At 56.6% G+C, this 20,395-nt stretch overlaps 2 protein-coding genes across 8 annotated transcripts; both read right to left on the bottom strand.

Moving 5' to 3' along the window:
* Positions 1 to 2,099: 2,099 nt before the first annotated feature.
* MAP2K7 (mitogen-activated protein kinase kinase 7) lies at positions 2,100 to 10,090 on the bottom strand. 3 transcript variants are annotated; one of them, XM_024560815.4, is made up of 12 exons: positions 9,849 to 10,090; positions 8,028 to 8,075; positions 4,891 to 5,032; positions 4,670 to 4,736; positions 4,448 to 4,561; positions 4,240 to 4,359; positions 3,980 to 4,087; positions 3,703 to 3,882; positions 3,512 to 3,592; positions 3,254 to 3,396; positions 2,635 to 2,680; positions 2,100 to 2,501 (listed from the first exon to the last, which is right to left on the bottom strand). In XM_024560815.4, exons 1-12 carry the CDS (start codon positions 9,970 to 9,972, stop codon positions 2,367 to 2,369), a joined length of 1,308 nt encoding a protein of 435 aa, XP_024416583.2. In that variant the 5' UTR covers positions 9,973 to 10,090; the 3' UTR covers positions 2,100 to 2,366. The 3 variants fall into 3 exon arrangements, with proteins under 3 accessions (XP_024416583.2, XP_024416584.2, XP_024416582.2); XM_024560816.3 differs by lacking the exon at positions 8,028 to 8,075 and having other exon boundaries at positions 9,849 to 10,083; XM_024560814.4 differs by lacking the exon at positions 8,028 to 8,075 and having other exon boundaries at positions 4,448 to 4,736.
* A 1,220-nt stretch (positions 10,091 to 11,310) lies between these two features.
* LRRC8E (leucine rich repeat containing 8 VRAC subunit E) lies at positions 11,311 to 18,405 on the bottom strand. Of its 5 annotated transcripts, none has more exons than XM_024560806.2 (3): positions 18,319 to 18,405; positions 15,346 to 15,488; positions 11,311 to 14,504 (listed from the first exon to the last, which is right to left on the bottom strand). In XM_024560806.2, exons 2-3 carry the CDS (start codon positions 15,481 to 15,483, stop codon positions 12,264 to 12,266), a joined length of 2,379 nt encoding a protein of 792 aa, XP_024416574.2. In that variant the 5' UTR covers positions 15,484 to 15,488; positions 18,319 to 18,405; the 3' UTR covers positions 11,311 to 12,263. The 5 variants fall into 5 exon arrangements, with proteins under 5 accessions (XP_024416574.2, XP_045051690.2, XP_045051689.2 ...); XM_045195755.2 differs by having other exon boundaries at positions 15,346 to 15,484; positions 18,319 to 18,369; XM_045195754.2 differs by having other exon boundaries at positions 18,276 to 18,356.
* Positions 18,406 to 20,395: the final 1,990 nt, after the last annotated feature.

Here is a 20,395-nt window from a genome sequence, read left to right as displayed (position 1 = left end):
TGCCAGGAATTAAGAGCTCCTCTCCAGCAGGACCTGTGGTTGCTGGGGTCAGGCATCCCTCTACAGTGCCTGCTTGGTATCAGGCAATTCACTATAAAGCCCACCTTACCAAGCCCCAAACATGCCTCAGTTTCCCTTTTGATGTAGAGATCTCATCCACCAGCGTGGCACCACTCCCCAGCTCCTCCACCCCAACCCCAAGGTCAGGGTTTACAGACCCTTCCCATACCACACACTGCAGAGGCTCAGGTCATGCCACAGACCCAGTGGAAGAAAAGGGAGGGGTTTTATTCTCAAGCTTCTAAAGATTTACAAACAAGGGTATTTCATTTTAAAAAGGGAAGGGGCAATACTGGCAGCCTGAGAAGGGGTTGTGGGCTGGGCCAGGTCACCCCAGGCTCCTGTCTGCCTGCTCAAACCTCTGCCTGGTCCAGGAGGACGGCTGGTGACTGGAGACAGAGGGAGGAGAGGCTCCCCCAGGGCTCCCACTTAACACTGAAGGGGAGGGGCAGGTGAACACACAATCACAAAACAAAGTTAAATAAAAACACACCTGGGCAGCAGGCCTCTGGCCGTTGCTGGCCCTGGAACCAGCCACTCAACCTTGTGGTTATGGGCTAAAGCCCCCATGGCTGGGACTCCTTAGGGTGGAGCCCGGCCTGTTGGCCCTCCACCCTGCCCCAACCCCTCACAAAGGGGACTTGGGCAAGAGAGGGGCCACCCCCACCCCCCCTCCCTGAGGGGGGGCAGAGAGAAGACGCAGAGTACTTTTAAACATGCGGCCTTTTGTGACTACGTTAGGAGAGTTAACAGGAGTCGATAGGGTGGAAAGAGGTTACAGCGACGCCTAGGCTGTCTCGATTGCTCCAGCTATGTCCAGGGAGGTTCCTCACCTTGGGTGCTGGTTGGCTTTTGTGTGCGCGTTGTGTTTTGTCCACTGATTTGCATGCATCACCAATAAAAGAAGGAAAACACCCCCCTCCTGCTCTGGCTGCTGCAGCAGGGCTAGGGGAGGGGCCCCATGGCCCAGCCTCAAGGTGGGCTAGGGTACTGGCCAGCTCTGGGGGAGTCGAGGGGCACTGTGCAGGCAGTGACTGCCTTCATGCCCAGCTCTCAGCCTGCCCCACCTCTGTCCCTGTCACACATCCTTGAACCCCCACATCCACTCCCTGTACCCTCCATCCCCACCGCCCTGGGCCCATGGCTCCCATCCTCCACTCCCCCCTCCCTGCCACACCTGCATTTCCTGCCACCCACCACACTCCATACCCACCTTCCCTGAAGGCCACCCTGCATGGCCACGGCCCTGTGGGCTCCCTCTGAACTACCTGAGGTCCTCAATTCATCCCAGGCTGTGGCTAGTCTCCAGCCCCAAGGGAAGAGCCCCCGCCTCCAGCACCCACTTTTGGGACTAGTCTCTCCAGGTCAGGCTGACAAGGCACAGTGGCCCAGACCCCTGCCTGACTCCTGGCCCCAGCCCTCCAGTGCCCAGGGTAGGTCGTGGGCTATACCACAAGCAGCTAAACATGACTTTGGTAAAAGTTTCTGAAGGTACCAACAAACCCCATGAGAACAAGCTCTTCTTCCTCCCTCCATCCCCCAAACACCCCACCAAGTACAATAATATACAATAAACTCCAAAAAGGACCCCCTGAGATCAAAGAGAGAGGGGGAAGGGGAGGGGGGAAGGGGAGGGGGGAGGGGGGAGGGGGAGGGGGGAGGGGGGAGGGGGAGCGCACATGAGAACGAGCGCAAGCAGCCCAGGTCAGCTTCAGTCACAATGTCCAGACTGCCTTTCTGGGATGAGGCAAGACTCATTGCTCGCCACTGATCTAAGACGACCAAGGGGTCCCATTGTGGGTAGCAGGGCCTGGGCATGGGTCAGGAGACAGGCAGGGGAAGAGGCAGGAAAGGAGACGGAAAACCAGAGAGGTGTCAAGGAAGGTGAGAGGGAGGTGGAAACAGCATATGTACCGCGGAAGGGGCAGCACAGGGCGAGCGTGGGAGGATACAGGACAGGTGACTCTCTCCTGGCCCGTGGTGGCCACCCCAGCCCAGAGATTACGACTGAATAAATAGTGAGTCTGCTCGCGGCCTGCTGTCTTCCGTTCACAGTGTCTGTACGGGGACTCATACAGTCGGCTGACCCCAGGACTGGAGGGGCTAGGGCCTGGAGGGCCCATCTGTCCATGGCTGCTGGGTAGGGGAGTCAGGGTTGGGTTGGCATCCCATACTTTGTCCTCAGCCCTCAGCGGCCGTCCAGTTCCCAGGTCTCCCCTGACGTGCAGCTGGGTGGCCAGGTAGGGAAGAGGGGGCCTGTGGCCACTTCCCCGGCCCCCATGGTGGGGCTGGCTGCCACCATGCAGCTACCTGAAGAAGGGCAGGTGGTGTTGGCTTAGGACTCCACTAGTCCTCGGTGACTCGGTCTTCGCCATGACATCCTTGAACCAGGATGCCACATCCACCTCCAGCGTCTCATAGTGCTTGATGAAGCTGTGTTCCTGCAGGGCCCAAGGGGGGTGCTTAGGACAAGGGCAGCTTCCCTGCCGGCCCCGCTCAGGCCCTGGGTATCCAGAAGAGTGAGTGGTGGGGAGTGAGGCTGGGATAGGGTAGGGAGGGGCTCCAGGTACTCACAAGTAGCTTATTGTACTTTGGTCTCTTCCTGTGATCTTTAGTAAGGCTGGAAACAGAGGAGAGGGAGGTGAGGACCTGGAGACAGGCCCAGCTGTGCCACCTGCTGAGCCAGGGATCTTCGAAAACTGTGGGAAGGAGCTTCTGTGTCCTCCCAGCCCTGTGCCATGAGCTGGAACACCTCAAAGGACCCAGGGCCTGCACTGACCTGGGCGGGGGCCTGAACCATGTCATGAGGTGTCAGTAGGAAGGGTTCCCTGGAGACAGAATCCAACATGGACATCCCGCCTGTGTAATTCTGCTTATTGGTACAGAATGCTTTGAGCCCTCTGACCTCTGCTTGTTTTCAACCTCCTGAAGTGAAGCCCATGGCCACCTAGCCAAATGCTCTGGAGCCAGCTGTCCCCTCAGGTCCAGTCTGAACCGGGGTCATGGCTCCTAGGGCTCCAGCTCCTGCCTGCAGCCCCTGCCCTGAGCTCCTTCTGGCCCACAGCTGCCCTACCCCCATGAAGGAGGGCTTGCCATCCCCCTCGGGCTCCACACCTCCCCCGCTGTCCTGACTTCGGGCCACACCTGACCTGCCTACCTCCCCCAGCGGAGTGCTGGGGTAGAGGCTCCTCACCAGTCTTTGACGAAGGACTGAAAGTCCCCTGAGAAACCCATGTGGCTGGGCAGGAGCGGGGGCTCTTCCTGCAGGACCTTGGTGAGGACTTCAAAGTCCGTCTTACAGTTCTTGTAGGGAAACTGTCCTGTCGCCAGCTCCACCTGGGGAGAGATGGGGGGCTGGATTGGCCAAGGACGGGCTCCTACCCTCCCTGCTATCCTCCTGTACCCCAAGAATGGGCCAGCCCAGTTCTCACGAGGAGCAACCCCAACTCACCAGGGAGATGCCCAGGCTCCACACGTCAGCCCGGATGTCATAGTCTGGCTTGGTGGGGTCCGGGGGGTCAATGCGCTCAGGCTATAGGGAAGAGGCGGGGGAGAGTTGAAAAGGGAGAAGGGGCCCCTGGGGCAGGGGGCAGGTGCACCACCCAGGCCCCCAGGCTGCCTGCCCGCCAGGCCCCTACTTACTGCCATGTAGGCAGCACAGCCAGCGCTCCGCGTTTTGGCTTTGGAGTCAACAAGGCGGCCACTGATGCCAAAGTCGCAGAGTTTGATTTGGCCCCGCTCGTCCAACAGGATGTTGGAGGGCTTGACGTCCCGGTGGATCACCCCGTGCTTCTCTTTCAGGTAATACAGCGCCTTCACAATCTTTGAAGAAAGGGGAGGGTGCTGTAACTGAGTCGGGAAGGGGGATGATGGGGCCTGGTTGGCCAGCCTCAGCCCCTGCCCCTGCCTGGCCACTCACCGCTACTGTCATCTTGCCCAGGATCCGCTCAGGGATGGGGCCCTGCATCCGCTTCTTCAGCTTCTCAGCACAGGTGCCCATGAGCTCCATGGCAATGAAGACATCTGTCTGCAGGGGCAACAGGCATGGCTTCGGGGCAGCCATACCCTCTTGCCCACCCCAATCAGAGGAACAGGACAGGGGCTCAGGGACAGGCTCAGAGTGGTAAGGGAGACTCAAGGAAGTGGGCAGACAAGGCAGGGCATGGCAGTCGGGCTTACATTAGTGATGAAGGTCCCAAAACACTGCACGATGTAGGGGCAGTCGTGGCTCTTGAGTACCACGTCCAGGTCCATGAGGATCCGCTTGTTCTCTTCCTTGTTCCCCGAGCGTCGCATTTGCTGCACAGGATGGTGTGGGGAGGGGAGGAGATCCTAAGCACCCAAAGCTGAGGGGCATGGGGTTTACTTGGGTGGGGTGGGGGCTCACCTTGACGGCAATGATGTGGCCTGTCTTTCTGAAGCGCATCTTCCATACCTGGCCGCAGGTGCCACTGCCCATCTCCCCCAAGTTCTCCAGATCGTTGATTTCCGCCTGGTAGCGCTGGTGAGGAGAGTTGCGGCTAGGGGTCTGCCTAGCCTCTGTCCCACCACACAGTCCCAGTCCCACTGAGACCTGCCCACCCCCTGGGGGCTGGGGGAAGGGTGGTACCTGGCCCCCGATAGTCAGGTAGCCTGTCTGCTTCATGATTTCCTGCAGCTTCTGGTCAATCTCAATACTGAAGGAACAGGGAGCAGGTGTGGGTGGAGGGGTGTCCTGACCAACCTGAGGCCACCCCAGCTCCCAAGAGGCAGGGATTCCCACAAATTTCACCACCCCCTCCCTGGGGCCAGCCCAGAGGCCCTCCCCTACACTGACCTCCCACAGCTCACCTCTCCATGCTTCGGGGTGTGAACAAGGTGGATGGGAGCCCCAGCATGTGGCGGGGCCGGGCAGGGGGCATGGGTTGCTGTGGGGAGCTTTCCGAGGATGGTGAGCGGCTGCCGCCATCGTTGGCCAGTGGGAGCTGCAGGGCTGGGGGGGTGAGAGCCAGGGGCGTGGAGGGGGTTAGTGTCCAGCTGACCCCACCTCCAGTGCTGGCACTCTTAGGGGCTAGGGACCTTAATCTTCCCCTCCCAGGCATCTTCACATCAGCTAGCACAGCCCCCTGCCCTGACGGGTGGGAAGAGCTGGGATCTAAAACCTTGGCACCACTCTTGGTACCTCTTCCATCCCCATTCTGGAAATCGATGGAGTGGGCTGGCTGGGAATGGTGGTCCTCAGAGGCCAAGGGTTTATGCTCAAGTCTATGCTGATGGTGTCCCTCAGCCAGGCACCCTCCCTGGCATGCCCCTTTTCTCCCCACCTCTTGCCACAGTGCCCATACTTGGGACCATGTGAGGAAGGGTTGTCTGCCAGGATTAACCTGAGATTTGGTCCTGTGGGCTAAAATGAACTTGGCTGCCCATCCAGAGTGAGGCAGACTGCCTTAAGGAGATAATGGGTGAGGGACCCAGGCTTCCCATGTCCCATTCCACAGTCAGGGAGGGCCACCCTCTGGGTAGCAGGTTTGTCTTTGAGCTTCCCAGCCTGGCCTGCAGAGCTAGGGCCAACAGGGATAGGTCAGGACCCCAGACTGAGCCTGCGTGCTGATGATAAAGGGTTCTGGCTGGCACAGCCCCTACAGGACTGGCGGGATTTGGAAGGGGTGCTGGGCCAGGCAGGGGTTTGGTTCTTTCCAGCAGCCTGCATGCGGATGGCTTGAACATGCTGCAGGCAGGCAGGCAGGCAGGCAGGCAGCGGACAGGCAGGGGATACTCCAGGACAGGCAGGAGGCGTTAGGGGATCAAAGGGCAAGAGACAGACAGACGGGAGCCAAGACTGGGGCCCAGCTGCCCAAGACGAGGATGCTGCAGACAGGCCAGAGAGGCCCAGACAGGAAAGCACATTTGCTAAAGGGCTGGGAGCCTCCTTTGGCTGGGCTGGCAACAGGATGGAGGAGTAGGGGTCACTGTGGGTCTGCGAGGAGACCGACGATCCTCCACTGAACCCTCATCCCCCCAGGCCTGGCACTCTGGAAGGGGGTCCTTGGCTGGGGAGGGCACTGGCTACAAGTGCCCTCCCAGGTACACCTTCCCAAGGAGAGCAGGCCTGGGGCCTGCTCCCAGCTGATGCCCCTCCTCTCTCCACACCTCCTGCCGCAGCCCACGTAGTCCTCCCGCAGTTCTGCGAGCACCTGGTAATGCGGGCCAGTGACGAAGGGGTGTGCTTGAATTGCTGGCAGTTGGGCACTTTCCTGCCCTGTTGGCCCAGGTCCCTGATCCCAGCCAGAGTGTGGGGGCAAGTATATAACCCTGGCCTGCAGGTTCTAGAAAGGGTACAGGTGCTGCAAGGGCCTGGAAGCAATAGAGAAAGAGCTCGGGGGACCACAGGGACACAGTCAAACCCAGCACCCTTGACTCCCATGCCCCACCCCACCCCAGCTGAGTAACGTCCTTCTATCTTGGCTCTGCCATGGTCTGAACCGTAGAGCTAAGCCCCCCTGCCCTCCACTGAACAGCCTTGCCTTGTACTCCTACACCTGGACCCTCTTGAGATACTTCCAGGTCCTCATCCTGAGAGGTATCTGGACCCCTCTTCTGCTCTGTACTGTCAGCTCTCTGGGGAGAGGACCACATTCCCATCTTCTAAACACTTTGGTGCCCCATGCGTCACCTCCCTTGCAGAGGCCACTGGACCTTTGCAAGCTGCCCCAGAGCCCCAGAAAGGGCTGCAGGGGGACAGAGGCTAACACCAGCCCTGCAAACTGAAGCACAATGGGATGTGAAGTGGCTGTAGGCTGGGGGATGGGGTGGAGGACAGGGAGAGTGGAGATACATAATGTCCCAGCGTGGTCACTGAGTACTGAGCTGGTGATGAGCCACACGGCAGGTCAGGAGGACAGAGGGAAAGCATGAAGATGAGTGAGAGAGAGAGAGATGAATGAATAACAGACAAAAGGTAGAGACATGAGGGCATGTGGCTGTCTGGAGCCACAGGTGTACCAGGTTGTCAGCCAGTATACATGCCTACACACACAGGTCATGGCAAACCCCCCACATGCAGACAAGCGGACGGTACAACATGGGGCCCCCACCACCATCTTACACATACACACAAGGTTGTACACATACAACTGCCCAACCTAGTCTCACTTTCCCGCAAGGACCAACAGGACCAGACCTCCAGCCTGGTCAGTCTCACAAAGACTCAAGTGTGGGCCCGTCCTGCACACACCCATTCCCAGACCCACTGGCACCTGTACTCAGGCCTTGGCAGGGCCATTCCTCCACCTCCATTTGCACACCCCTCACCCTCAATGAGACTTTGCTCTAACCCTACCATCTCCAGAGGTTTGCCCTGACCTCCCTACTGCAGCACCCTCACCCCTGCTCCACTCTGCCCTTGAGGCTCATAGGCTCTTCTGCTCTCCCTGACCAGGAATCTGCTCATTGTTCCCACCCTCACCCCACCCCTAGTGCTGCATCAGCTGCACAAGGAGAGGAATCTGGTCAATTTTATTCCCTGATGTGTCCCCGGAGCCTGGAGCAGGCACAGCACATAGGGGCCAAACATGTTCCCTGAATTGTTGAAATGGATCCGTAGGCACAACTGATGCACCAGTCCCACTTTCTCTCCTTCTCGCTTACACACACATGCACACACACGGGATTCTCTCACAAGTGACACACTACCAGTCAGTAAGGGAGCCCAGTTCCTCCTCCAGGGAGTCCAAACCTGCATCCAAGAGGATGGGAGAAAGGGGAGGTGAGAGGACACAGAAGAAGAGGCAAGGTGGGCCTGACGTGGCTCTCAAGGAGGGAGAGGGAGAGTTCAAGGAGATGTGTATGTGTGTGCGCGCGTGCACACACATGTGTATACACACAGACACACACAGCATGGAGGGACAGGGAGATGGGATTCTGAGGCAAGGGCAGCGGTTAGGTCAATGGTGCAGATGTCCAAGCAGCGATGATAAAAAGGCTGGTACCTGCTCGTTGGGACGGGGCAGGAGCAGGGCTTAGGGTGATCACAATAACTGGATGGGAAGAAGGAAGAAAAAAAACAACACCACGATAAATCACAACAGAAATAATCAATTTGTCCAAAAGAAAAGAAATCAAATCATAACAAGGAGAAGGGGGAGGCGCAAGGCACCAAACCGCAGAGATGGGTAGAAATCGACAGATGGGAAGACTGGAAGGATGGATGGAGCTGACACAGACACAGATGCCTAGAGTGGGGCTCCTCAAAGGCCTGCCCGCCTTGGGCCTTGCCGTGCCTCACTCCGCACCTGGGACAGCCACCCTCATAAGGCACCCCAGGCCCCATACCCAGCCCTGTCTCCTTCACTCAGGGCAGGGGTGGGGAGAGGGAAGGGCAGCACCACAGATCCAGCAGGAACCCTCCAGTCCTGGTTGTGCTTCCTGCCCAGGGTGTGTCCAACACTAGCATTGCTGTTTTGTCACTTCTCTGGGCTTCCCAAGAGACCCCCCCCTCAGGGAGGAATCCAAGCTGACTCAGAGAGGGAGGGAGGGCTGGGGAGTGGGCCCTACACACAGACAGGTGGGTGTCAGCTATGAAAGTCAGTAGGGGAATAGGGGGTAGTCTGAGTACCCAGATATAGGTTATCTTCCCCCTCCTGTCAGGCTGACCCCACATAAGCTACATAAGCTTACAAGGATCAATCAGAGAGGATACTGAGGAGGGCAAGAAAGACACAGAAAGCACGTGGGGTGCTGTTCATCAGGCCTGCAGGGAAGGGGGAAACCTGATATCCTCCAGCTGAGAGGATTTGAGAAGAAGGTTCTGTGGAACATAACAAGATGACTAAATGTGGTCATGGTGATCCCAAAGCAGGTGGGGGTGTTGGGGGAACCCTTGATTCCAGATGCCAGGAAAGTAGGCACTGAGACAATGGAATCAGAGGATAGGTGTATGAGTGCTAGAACGCTAGATGTCATCATACTGGCCTCAGGTGTACCCAGGCCAGGTCAGTGAGCGTGTGGGGAAGAGGAAGTCACGTGAGTCCAGATGACAAAATCTCCAGGCTTTTGGGGTTGGGTGTGTATTTTTCAGAGGCTGGACACAGTCACCAAGATGCTGGTAGTGGAACCTGTCAGAAGAGTATAAAGAGGCCTGGGGTATGTGAATAGAGTGGGGGTCTGCTGAGCCCAATGATAAAGTCTGACTGTGGAGATGGGATCCCCAATCACCGGGAGGTAGTGGGAGAATCATTTGGTCAGAGGAATAAGGAGGGGTTATATGTGGTCAAGTAACCTCAGGGGTCCCCCGGCCAGGTGTTTAGTGTATGAGTGGATCATCCGTTGAGCCTGTGTGACAAGGACCCAGCAGTGGAGAGGGGTAGGGGCCTCTTGACAATCAGTGAGATGGCGGGAGTGGAACCACCTGTTCAAAAGGGTTGCGTGCGTGTTTCCACGGGACCTGGATGTAGTCAGGATCGCGTGGAGTAGGGGGAGCTCGGCTCACCGTAGGGTAACAGGCTCCGCAGATCACCGCGATGGGGGCGGGTCACAAGGTGGGAGTGGTCCTCACCTGGAGCCGGGTAACTAGCCTCCCGGGACCCATAAGGGGGAATCCCCCAGATCGGGAAAAGGGCGCCAGAAAGCCCGCCAGCCCCATGGCTCCGGGGTCACCATGACCCTCTCCACGTCGGCCGACAGCTGGGGGGGGTTCGGTGAGAAGCAGCAAGAGCTCCCCGGAAGTGGGGGCGGGGCCTGGAGCAGGGGCGGGGCCTCCCGGAGAGCGCGCCCCGCCCCGCCGGCCCCCTCCCCCACGCCGCCTTGCTTACTGGGCCTGGGCCGCTGGGGACTGATATCTAGGTTGAGATCGATCCTCCGACGGGCCTCGCGGTTCTCCTGCTTCAGCTTTGCTTCCAGGCGGGACAGCTTCTGCTCCAGGGAGGACGCCGCCATCTTCCCCGCCGCAGCCACCGCCGCCGCGCACCTCCTGGCCGCCCGTCAGCCCGGCAGACAAACACCACACTGCGCCTGCGCCTGGATGACCCCGCCGAGCCGCCGTCTCGTCCCGCAGGGCGCATGCTCATGGTGCGCACCGGATGGTCCTTGTGCGAACCTCCGCGCGTGCGTGCCTCGTTCCAGCCCGAGGGATGACGCCAACTAGAGCTCCCGGCAGGCAATACGCAAACCACCCGCTGAGGTGCACATGCGCATATTCCCAATTGCGACGGTGCGCAGCTCTGTGTGAAAACCCCATTCCCCATTCTGTAGAGAGCGATGGGCGGGGAAAGTGATGCGTCAGCGTACTGTAGGGGGAGACGAGGTCCCGCGCCTGGTGTCTGCTGCGCGTGCGCTGGCTGTTCACCCTGGCGTTATCGCGAGTGGTCCCCTCTGTTGTGTGCTTAGTCTCCTCTTCGCTGTTCTTGGCTGGGCCCTTTCTGGCCCCAAATCGTTATCAGGACTCCTTTCTCACTTTGGACATATTTCATTAGGATCTCTGTTTTGCTTAATTGCTCCCTCCTCACCCTAATTAGGCACCCGTGGGGAGCTCCTTCCATTTCAGCAAGCTCAGGGTTGGCCAAGGGCAGGGTGGAGAAACGGGATAGGTCTCAGGCCACTGTCGGGGCACGGGGAATCCTGCAGCACGACCCCTGACCTCGGCGACGGGGCCAAAGTCAAGGCTAGAGTTTGAGGTCTTATTGGCCTGGGACATTTTAAGACTTCCTCCCGAAGACGTCCCGCCCTCAGAATGTGAGCCCAGCTTCTGGACAATACAGAAGACTGGCCCTGCAGTTAGGTGCTTCGGCCTGGTGTCCCTTCAGCCTAAATATTCCTTTAACATGTCTTAAGGGTGCTGGGAAAATATCCCCATCTGAAATCCTGAGTTCCCGAAGAGCAGCGTGCCTCTGATCTTAGGTGCCGAGAGGAGAATTGCATTTTGCAGAAACCTGGGAGGTGCCAAGCCCAGGAGGTTAGGATCAGGCTAGCTGTGCCTAGCGCCCTACAGGCTCCTGGTCCAAACGGGGGGACCCTTCTGGTGATTACTTACAGGTGAAACAGATAAAAAAAATATATGGAGTCAGGAGGATAACAGGGAAAGCATAAGAAAGGGGTTCTCCAGGAAAAGAGCTAGACAAGAGATGCCACCTAATTTCTCCAGATTGTCTGAGGTCTCCAGGACAGAGACTTATACCCTTGAATGTGGTACCTGTGTCCACTTGCCTATAATTGGTCTGGTGAAATGGCTTAGACAACGACAGGGGTGGACACAGGAGATCAGAGTGATAGCCCCGATAATTAGTATTGTTTATTTTTTAACAAATGTACCCTCCACAGCAGGTGTTCTTAACCTGGGGTCCACAACCTTTAGGATATCCATGAATAGCCCTTAGGGATCGGGGGTGGGGGGGGAATTTGTTGACTGCCTGAAATTGTTTGCAGAATAGTGCATGAATGTATACACAAGCATTTTCCTGAGGAAGGAGGTGCCCTCAACTTTTATCAGATTCTCAAGGGTTTAGGGATCTAAAAAGGGTTTAGAATCCCTGCTCTCAATATCCATATATCTCCTCTGTAGGTCATCATTTTCTAACATACAGGCCTAGGACCACATGCATCAGAATTATCTGGATTGCTTATTTATAGGCAAGTTCCTGGCCTCCAGCCAAAGCTCCTGAGTCAGTCTTTCAGGGGTGGGGCCTGGGATGTTTTCTGGGAATGTTGATTTTGATGCATAGCCAAATAAGAGAACCTTGTTTCTGAATTCCATGTCCATATATAAGGGCTTAACATCAAAGTGGGTGCAGTGTGTGCTGGTCCTTTGTGTCTGCTTGGGAGAGAACCCCTGAGGTAAGCTGTTCGGTGAGGGGAAGAGGATTGAAATCCTATTGGGATGTGTCCCACCCCCTTTTGTGGCACTGATTGAGCTAGAATGTCCAGGGGGAGGGCAGCAATACACAAGGGAATAGCCCCTAGCCCAGGGCTGGGACAGACAAGCCAGGCAAAGACAGAGGTGTGGTTTTGGTCTGAGAATCTTATGACTGAGTTAATCCTTCCATGCTGTTCCACCCCAAACCCACAGCCTACCATCTCACCAGATAAACCAGTCCTAGGATCTTGCCTGGGCCCCACAGGCTGGCATGTCAGCTCCTCCTCCCTGGTCCAGGCCCACCTGCCTTGAAGACAATGGTAGAGATTTTGGGACTGAATCATCCAGAAGCCTCTACCTCAACCTGCCCCTCCTGGCTTCACTCCTCCTCCATCTTTTCCCGAACCTCTGCTGGCAGGCCCTCATAAAGGGTGTCCTCCACCAGAAGCCCCACCTTCTTGAGCCCTCTACAGTTGCCCAGTTCTTCTGGCAGTGCCTCCAAGCTGTTGCCCTTGAGCTCCAGGTGGCTGAGGGCCCTGAGGGTCCCCACCAGGGGCGACAGCTGACTCAGGTGATTGTGGCCCAGGAGCAACGTCCGAAGCTTACAGCAGAAGAAGAGCTCATCAGGCAGGGCCTCCAGGGCATTGTACGAGAGAGCCAGGTGCTGCAGGTTCTGGAGGAGACCCAGCTCAGGTGGCAGGGAGTGCAGCCCATTGTGGGTGACATCCAGCAGGTGGAGGCCAGAGCACATGCCCAGCTGAGGCGGCAGGGCCTCCAGCTTGTTGTGGCTGAGGTAGAGCTGCTCAAGGACCCGCAGCTTACGCACATGTTCAGGGACATAGGCGATCTGGTTGTGCCATAGCCTGAGTGTGACCAGCTTGCGACAGTGCTGGAAGCTGAGGATTTCCTCAATGGACCGTAGGTGGTTGTCCTTGAGGTCAAGTTCCTGCAGTGCACCCAGGCTGAAGATGGCATGGGGGATGCGCTCCAGCCCACAGGCCACCAGCTCCAGCTCCCGAAGTACTGTTAGCTTCTTGAGGCTGTTAAGGGCCAACAGGCGGGACCCATCATTGTGCAGGCTAAGCCGCTGCAGGTGGCTGGCTACGTCGGTCACGCTGGCTGGGACCTTGCCAGCATTGCTCCGAAGAGACAGCACCTTGAGCTGCTTCAGTTCCCGGAGGCTTTCAAGGGTGGCTACCTGAGCCAGCTCTGGGGGAAAGAGCCCCTCAAGGTGCAGCTCCTCCAGGCCGCGGAGCCCAAACACCCAGAGGGGCACCTCGCGGAGCTCCTCGCACTTGATACGGATGACCTTCAGGCGGTCCCGCAGAAAGATCTGCAAGGAGAAAGGCAGCCGGGCAGGTGAGTGGAGCAGGCTGAGCTCCTGCAGGTGCACCAGCTGTGACAGGCTTGGGGGAAAGGTGGTATCACAGATGGCCTCCAGGCGTAGCGCCTCCACCTCTCGGAGCTCAAAGACAGTGTCAGGAAGTCCTGGGAGCATGCAGAGCGCCAGCTCCAGCCGGCCCTTGGCGTTGCGCTGCAGCTTCTGCCGAAGTTTCTCAGGTGTCCACTCGTGGTTGAGGTTGAGCTGCTTCAGTCGGCTCTCGCTGACCTCAGAGAGAAAGACGGCAAAGCGCTTGGAGTAGAGCGGGTCGTACTGGTCGATGAGGTGCAGCATGAAGGCAAAGTCATTCTTTACGTCAGGGATATCATTCATGCCGGTCTCCTCCCGCACAGAATGGAAGGAGTACTCCTTGAGGGGCCGGTGGAAGAGCCAATAGAGTGTATAGAGGCAGGTGATTCCATAGACACACACGAAGGAGATGTAGCAGAAAGCCAGCTTGGAGAAGAGGTAGGCCTTGGTGTGGTTGCAGCAGAAGCTGGCATAGCCTGTGAACCTTGATGTCTCAACTGTGCAGGCCACCACGAAGCTTATTTTCTCCACGTAGATAAGGTTGTAGACCAGGATGGCAAAGAACTTGCAGACTTTGAGCACTGTCTGCCTGATGTACATGGTGTATAAAATGTCCCCCTCTTCCACATGTATGCGGAACTTCTTGACCTTCTCAAAGAGGGCTTTGGCCTGCTCGCCCTCCTTCTTGTCCAACAGGGTAACAGCCGGTGGCTCAGTCACCACTTTCTCAGGTTCTATCAGTACCTCTTTCTCACCCTCCCCTGCTTTTCCTGTCCCTGCCTCAGCTGCCACGGTCGTTGTTGCTTGTCGAGTGGTATGGCCTTTGCGGTTCTCCCCCGACACCTCAGACAGGGCCCTTGTAGTCCATGGTGAGTCGAAACACTTGCCCAGGATGGAGGTGAAGTGTTCAATCTTGGAGCTGGTGCCAGGGAACTTGAACCAGAAGCTGGTGCAGACCATGAAGATGAGCGTGTGAATGACAACCAGGTAGGGGAAGTACTTGGGGTACCAGTGAAGGGCCTTCTCATAGCAGAGCTGGTTAATGAAGCTGTACTGCTGAAGGTCCAGGTTGTTTTTGAGGCCGCTCACTTCATGGAGACCGCCCATCTGTTCGGGGACCCCCTGCAGCAGCAGTTGCTGACACGGGGTCTCAGATAAGTTCTCCCAGAGTTCATGACTGGGTAGACAAATGATCTTGTCCTGTGTCACCTGGGGATAGGGAAGAGGGTGAAAGAGGGTATGGGGAACTGGGAGATAAGTAGGCTGAGGTAGGAGGCCCCGACCCTTCACTGTCCCGAGCTGGCTGTGACTTTGGTAGAGTCACTAAGCCTGAGCACTGGTCTTTGTCTGAAAAAAAATGTTAGGTTGACTTGTATCCCCCCCAAAAAATGTTGAAGTCCTAACCCCCAATACCTGTGAATGTGGTGGTGTTTGGAAATAGTCTTTCCAGGGTAGAGGGAGTCCGGGTAAGATGAGATAAGTAGGGCAGGCCCTAAACCAATATGACTGTGTCCTTTTAAAAAGGGGAAATCTGGACACACACACACAGAGGGAAGATGCTATGCAGATATAGGGAGAACATCATCTATGAACCAAGGAATGCTTGAGGCCATCGGAATCTAGGAGAGGCACAGGACATATTCCCCTGACAGCTCTGGGAAGGGTCCAACCCTGTCAATGCGTTGATTTCATAGTTCTAGGTTCCAGAACTGTAAGACAATAAATTTCTGTTTAGGCTACCCAGTTGGTGATGACAGCCCTGGCAAACTAGTAAGTTAACTGCAGGTATTTCTAGGTTCTGGGGACATAAATATTACACTGGGAAAGTATGGCTGCCATAACTATGCGAAGGACTTTGGTGCTGCTGCCAGTGGTAGAGGGAATGGGAAGGCATCAGAATTGGTCTGGAGTGTAGGGGCCTCGGGTTTCCTCATCCTTGGGTAGGGAATTTCCTAGTCCCCTCTCCAGTCGCTCCAGAGCACGCCCAAAGCCCCGCCTCTATATAGACTCGATTTTCCTGCCCCTCACTCAGTCTGGCCCCTCCCCTTACCTGAAGGGTGCAGCCAAAGACCCCGATCATGAGCATAGCCACTGTGAGGTATTCGGCCAGGACGTCCCACCAGGGTTTGAGCAACTTGAAGGCCGGCTGCTGCTCTGAGAAGTGCTTGAACTCGGCCACCGGAATCATCCTGCCTACGGGAGAGGAGGAGGTGTAAGCGTAGAGCCTTCAGCCGGGGGCGCTCCGTGGTAGGGCCTCAAGGACCCAGACAAACGCCTCTGCTCTGGGTTTGTGCTCCGCCCTGTCAAAATCTGGTGGAACCCAGGAGCTGTGCGTCCCCTCTTCTGCTCCCCCAGATCTCACCTCCTTCCTGGAGCCAAGCCACTACCGTTCTTACCGTTTCTGCTCCTGGCACCTCTGCCCCAGTCGGAACCTGCCTGCCCTCCCAGAGCTCAGGAGGCACTGTCCATCCACAGGGCTGCTGTCCCTGAGCTAGCCTGTGTGTCCTTTCAGAACCAGGGCATCTCCTCCCACCCCTAACACTAATCTGGGTAAAACTTCCTCTGCTGCTCTCCGGACTCGAGACACTTGTGTCCAGCCTGACTCTCTCCACTGCTGGACCAGAGGATGGCCCAGGACTCAGGACTTCCGGGGCGTGGGCCGCCACTCCTTGAGGGGAGCTTGGGGCACCACCTCCAAACTCCAACCGGAAAAGCCGGCTGGAGCCTGGCTCTGGTTACAGGCCCCAGGGGCAGGGAGTGGCAAAACTGAAGGCTGGTCAGCCCTAGGGGTGTGTGTGACTAGGACATCTGGGTTTCTAGAGGGGCTAGTGTCCAAGGTCTGGGGCAGAAAAGAGACACCTGGGCTCTGAAAGGCAGGAGCAGGGGGTTTCCAGGGTCGGCGAGGCTGTGGCAGAGGATCAGGAAATGAAAAACTCAGAGAGAGCCAGTGTGACACCTACAACCAGGGTAGGACTGGGCAGCCAGCCCACTGCCTGTCCCTTGGTTTCATTTTAGACCAAGGTATCATTATTCTAGATACAGATGGCCAGGTGTAAGTAACATGAAGGCCACAAGCTGGGACCCAGGAGCCTCCCTCTTCTTTCCTGGAGGCTGGAGGTGGAAGGGGAGGGAGGCAGCAAGGCCCTCACTGCCTCTGAGGGTGCTCCTAGGCCACCTGCCCCTCCAGCGCCCATGGTCCCCAATATATAGCCCTCATTTCTCCCAAAGAGTTTCTGGAACCTGCTGTCCTCATCCTGATAGCCAAGTAAAAATGCCCCAGTGCATGCCAGTCAGTCTCAGTCACCAGGAAATCACATGGAAATACACCCAGAGCACCTTAACAGCCCCAGTGGCCAAAAGCACAATGCAGCCACCTAAAGGGTCCCTGGGGCATTCCAAAGTGTGCACATTGGTGCATGTGGGCCCAAGTACACACACACTGAGCAGAGGGGAGGCCCAGGACCAGGGAGACACCACACACTCTTTTTCCATTTTCCAGTTCCTGCCACCCACTGTTCCCCTGCCCTGGCTACATGTCCCTGCAAGGGACACTGCTCAACTGCTTAATTGAAGAACAGTAACTGGGGGCTGTCGCAGAAATGCTACACACAGAGTCAGGCACTAACTTCCTACCTGAGTCTCTGCCACACATCCAGATCCATCTCAGTGGTACAAGCTCACTTCTGGGGTCCACAATCAAAGGCAAGAAGGCAGAGACCTCCAAGTTGCCCAGCATATGGCCCAGTGGTTCCCATGGAACAAGGTACATACACAACACCACCAGAGGCAGACACGAGACATTATCATTATGTGTCTCCATGACTCAAACTTGATTGTCACAACCTACCATTAAGCTTCCACAGACACAATGCTGGCCCCCCTCTGTCTGAGCAGGACTAGTGGGAGGGTCTGGAGAATAGGACTTCTGGGATGGGGAAGGACCCTAAGAAAAATAATGGGGCCATGAACTCAACTTACAGCCACCAGATGCTTTCAATGCCCTGGTGAGCATGAGTGTTGGAAACCCTCTTTCTCCAGACTCAAAGGGAGGGAAATAACTTGCTCAAGTTTTCACAGCCACAAATAGCATTTGAGGCCCAACTCCCAAGTTCCAGCTGTCTGATTGCATCCACTCTGTTCCATTTGGGGAGAAAACCTCTCGCATACACCATCATCTTTGCCAAAAGAACCTCAGTAGGAGGATGCAGGAGTGAGATGAAGGGATTGCTGCTCTGAACTTCAGGTCAGAGAGGCAGTCTGCCAGCCTACAACCAGGTACAGGCCCCCTACCCAGCCTTAGCTCTGCCCAGCCACACCTGACTCTTGCTTCTCCTCTCTCAGGCCCTCCCAAGCCCCCACATTGTCTCCAAAAACATGGCAGTGGTGGGTTCTCCTGGTCCAGCCCCGTCCCCACCAACAGTCCATATTAAGGGGCAAGGAAGACACAGCAGCAGTTGTCAGCCCTGGAACAGGCCTTGGAGGGCACAAGGGCCAACCTTTGACTTTTATACAAGGGGGAAACTGAGGCCTGGGTTGGGGAGGATGCCCCTTAGTAGCAGATCTTGGTCGGAGGTCCCGTGCCTGGGAACTCTCAACTTAGTACTTTTCCAAGCTGCCCTGGCAGGACTTGGGGGTCTGGGGAATCTTTAGGTTCAAGAGTCCTGGAGGGGGCAGCCTGGTGAAGACCCCAAGCAGTGGTTCTGCTGCCTTGAGGGGCTCACAGAGTCAAGTTGTTGCTGTTGTCTCAGTGGCCAAGGAGAGGGGAACATGATGAAGACCAACCCGCCCCCGAGGGTCACACCCAGCCTATTGATCTTCACTCTGTCACTGTCCTGCCCTGTGTCCTGTCCTGACCAGGGCCTAACCTCTTTCTGCCCCTACCTGCTCCCCACCTCCCCTGCACCCAAGACGGTGGCTGTGGGCCCCTGGACCCAGTACCAGCTGTATTTGGGGTAGTTCTTCTCTGGGCCCGACTCTTACCCTCCAGCCTGGTTCCCAGCGGTGGAGAGAGCCACCTACTCACCCTTCAAGGCAGAGCTGGGCCCAGCTCCTGGGTCCCTGCTCCCGCAGAGTTAGTCCCAGGCCAGGCTGGGTGAGGCTGGGTGAATCAGGGCGGGCGGGACAGTAACCAGGGCCGCCCAGTCCCGCCCCGCCCACCTGACGTCTCAGCTCTGCCTCTCTCCTAGGTGTTCCCTGACTCCAGGCGCCCCAGGACTGCAGAGAAGTGTGACTGTAATTCTGCTCTCCCCGAGGTGGTCTGAGGGCCGGCCCAAAGAGCAGGGCCCCTGAACTCCGGGCTCGGCTGCCATCAGGCAGGGCCTGGCCAGGGGCATACGTATGAGGTGGGTTGGAGGCACTGTGCATCCGCGGGGTGCTGTCCTTGGAGCCAAACTGTGTAGATGGGGTCAGAAAGTGTGGAAGGGCCTCCTCTTTCACCCATCCCAAGGTTCAGCCACCTGGCTTTGAGGTCTAAGCAAGGAACCAGTGACCCAAGTCCAGGGGAGAGGAAAGGGGGTTCCTGTTCCTGCTCCAACCACCCAGTCAGGGAAGCCCAGCAGAGTGGGGGTGCTTACTTGTCTGACCCTGCCCAGCCTGGAGGCTGGCCATCCACTGGGGGGTAAGATGGGAGCCAACTGCTACCAGGTCTGCAGGTGGTCCATGGGTGAGTGCAGGGAACAGAGGGCTCTAGGAGATGAGGCTGGAGTCCAGTCTGAGAGGCTGTTTTCTAGAAAGAATGACTCCGTCTGTCCATGCCCACCCTGTCCTCCCTGCCCAGGGTCTTAGACTAGCCAATTCCCAGTTCAGCCTGGAGGTGGTCTGTTTTGTCTACAAAACAAGGAAGGGGATCCAGACTAGAATGGGAGGGTGAGACCCCGCCCCCACTGGGACAAAGAAGCCCAAGTTCACCAGATTAGACACCTCCTGAGACCCTGAAACCTTGAAGGTTGGAAGTCCCTAAGCTCAGGTTCCTCTGTGAACTCTGCAATGGATGCCCCTTCCAGGACTCCACTTCCATTAAGCCCTGGGCTCCCTCTGAGGAGCCATCTGAGACAAAGCACTTTCCCCCTCCCTTCAGTGGACTCTTTCTGCTCTAGAGAAGCTCCTTGATATCCATACTCTGGGTTTGTTTCCAGATTTTTTTCTGGAATGAGCATCCAACTTGGCACACTTATGCAAGAGTCTGAGGTCACTGGGCTGGAAGCCCCATTAACCCCAGGCAGAAGTCTCTTCTGCTCCCTGCAGTGTCCCCAACACTTGGAATGGTATCAGGCACACAGTGGTGGGCACTCAGTTAATGATAGATGGTGGATGATTGAGCTGCTATCTTAATTTGGGCTCTGGATGCAAATTATCTGAGAAGTGATCCCAGCAAGCACTGATGATGGGGCAGTGGGGAGGTGACACTGGACAGGGAGGAAAGCCAGTAAGCCTTAATGAGGGGACATCAATGAGGGTGAACAAGCAGGTTGCCATTGTGGGCAACTGGGGCTCCTTCTGGGGGACACTGGGAGATGGTGGAAGGCACCTCCCAGTTGGAGTGCTAATGTGCCAGGTCTTGTTTGTTTTGGTTGAGGGCTGCTCTGGAGAAGGGGCATGGAGAGGCATTACCATCTTGGTAATTTTGAGTTCCTTGCACATGGGAACCATGGGTGCTCAGGTGGTAGGGAGGGGCCCTCAAGGGGTCTGCACTCAAGATTTATGAACACTCAAGTGGTGTGGTAGGGTCACAGGACACACACACTCCCAGTGCTTTCCAGTGGTTCTCCAGAAAGGCCGCCCACTCTCTGTCCCCATTCGGAATGGGGGAGTTTTCCCACATCAATAATACCAAACTTTTGAAAAAATTATGGTAAAATACATATAACAGAACTTACCATCTTATCCATTTATAAATGTACAGTTCAATGGCATTAAGTACATTCACAGTGCTCTGCAACCATCCCCACTGTCCATTTCTAGAACTTTCTCATCTTCCTAAACTGACACTCTGTCCCCATTAAACATTAACTCCCCATCCCCCTTCTTCCCAGTCCCTGGCACCCACCAACTACTTTCTGTCTCTATAGATTTGACTCAAGGAACCTCTTATGAGTAGAATC

Source organism: Desmodus rotundus, chromosome 9 (genome assembly GCF_022682495.2).
Source record: "Desmodus rotundus isolate HL8 chromosome 9, HLdesRot8A.1, whole genome shotgun sequence".
NCBI classification, from domain to species: domain Eukaryota; kingdom Metazoa; phylum Chordata; class Mammalia; order Chiroptera; family Phyllostomidae; genus Desmodus; species Desmodus rotundus.
This window is presented reverse-complemented; position numbering and strand designations above follow the sequence as displayed.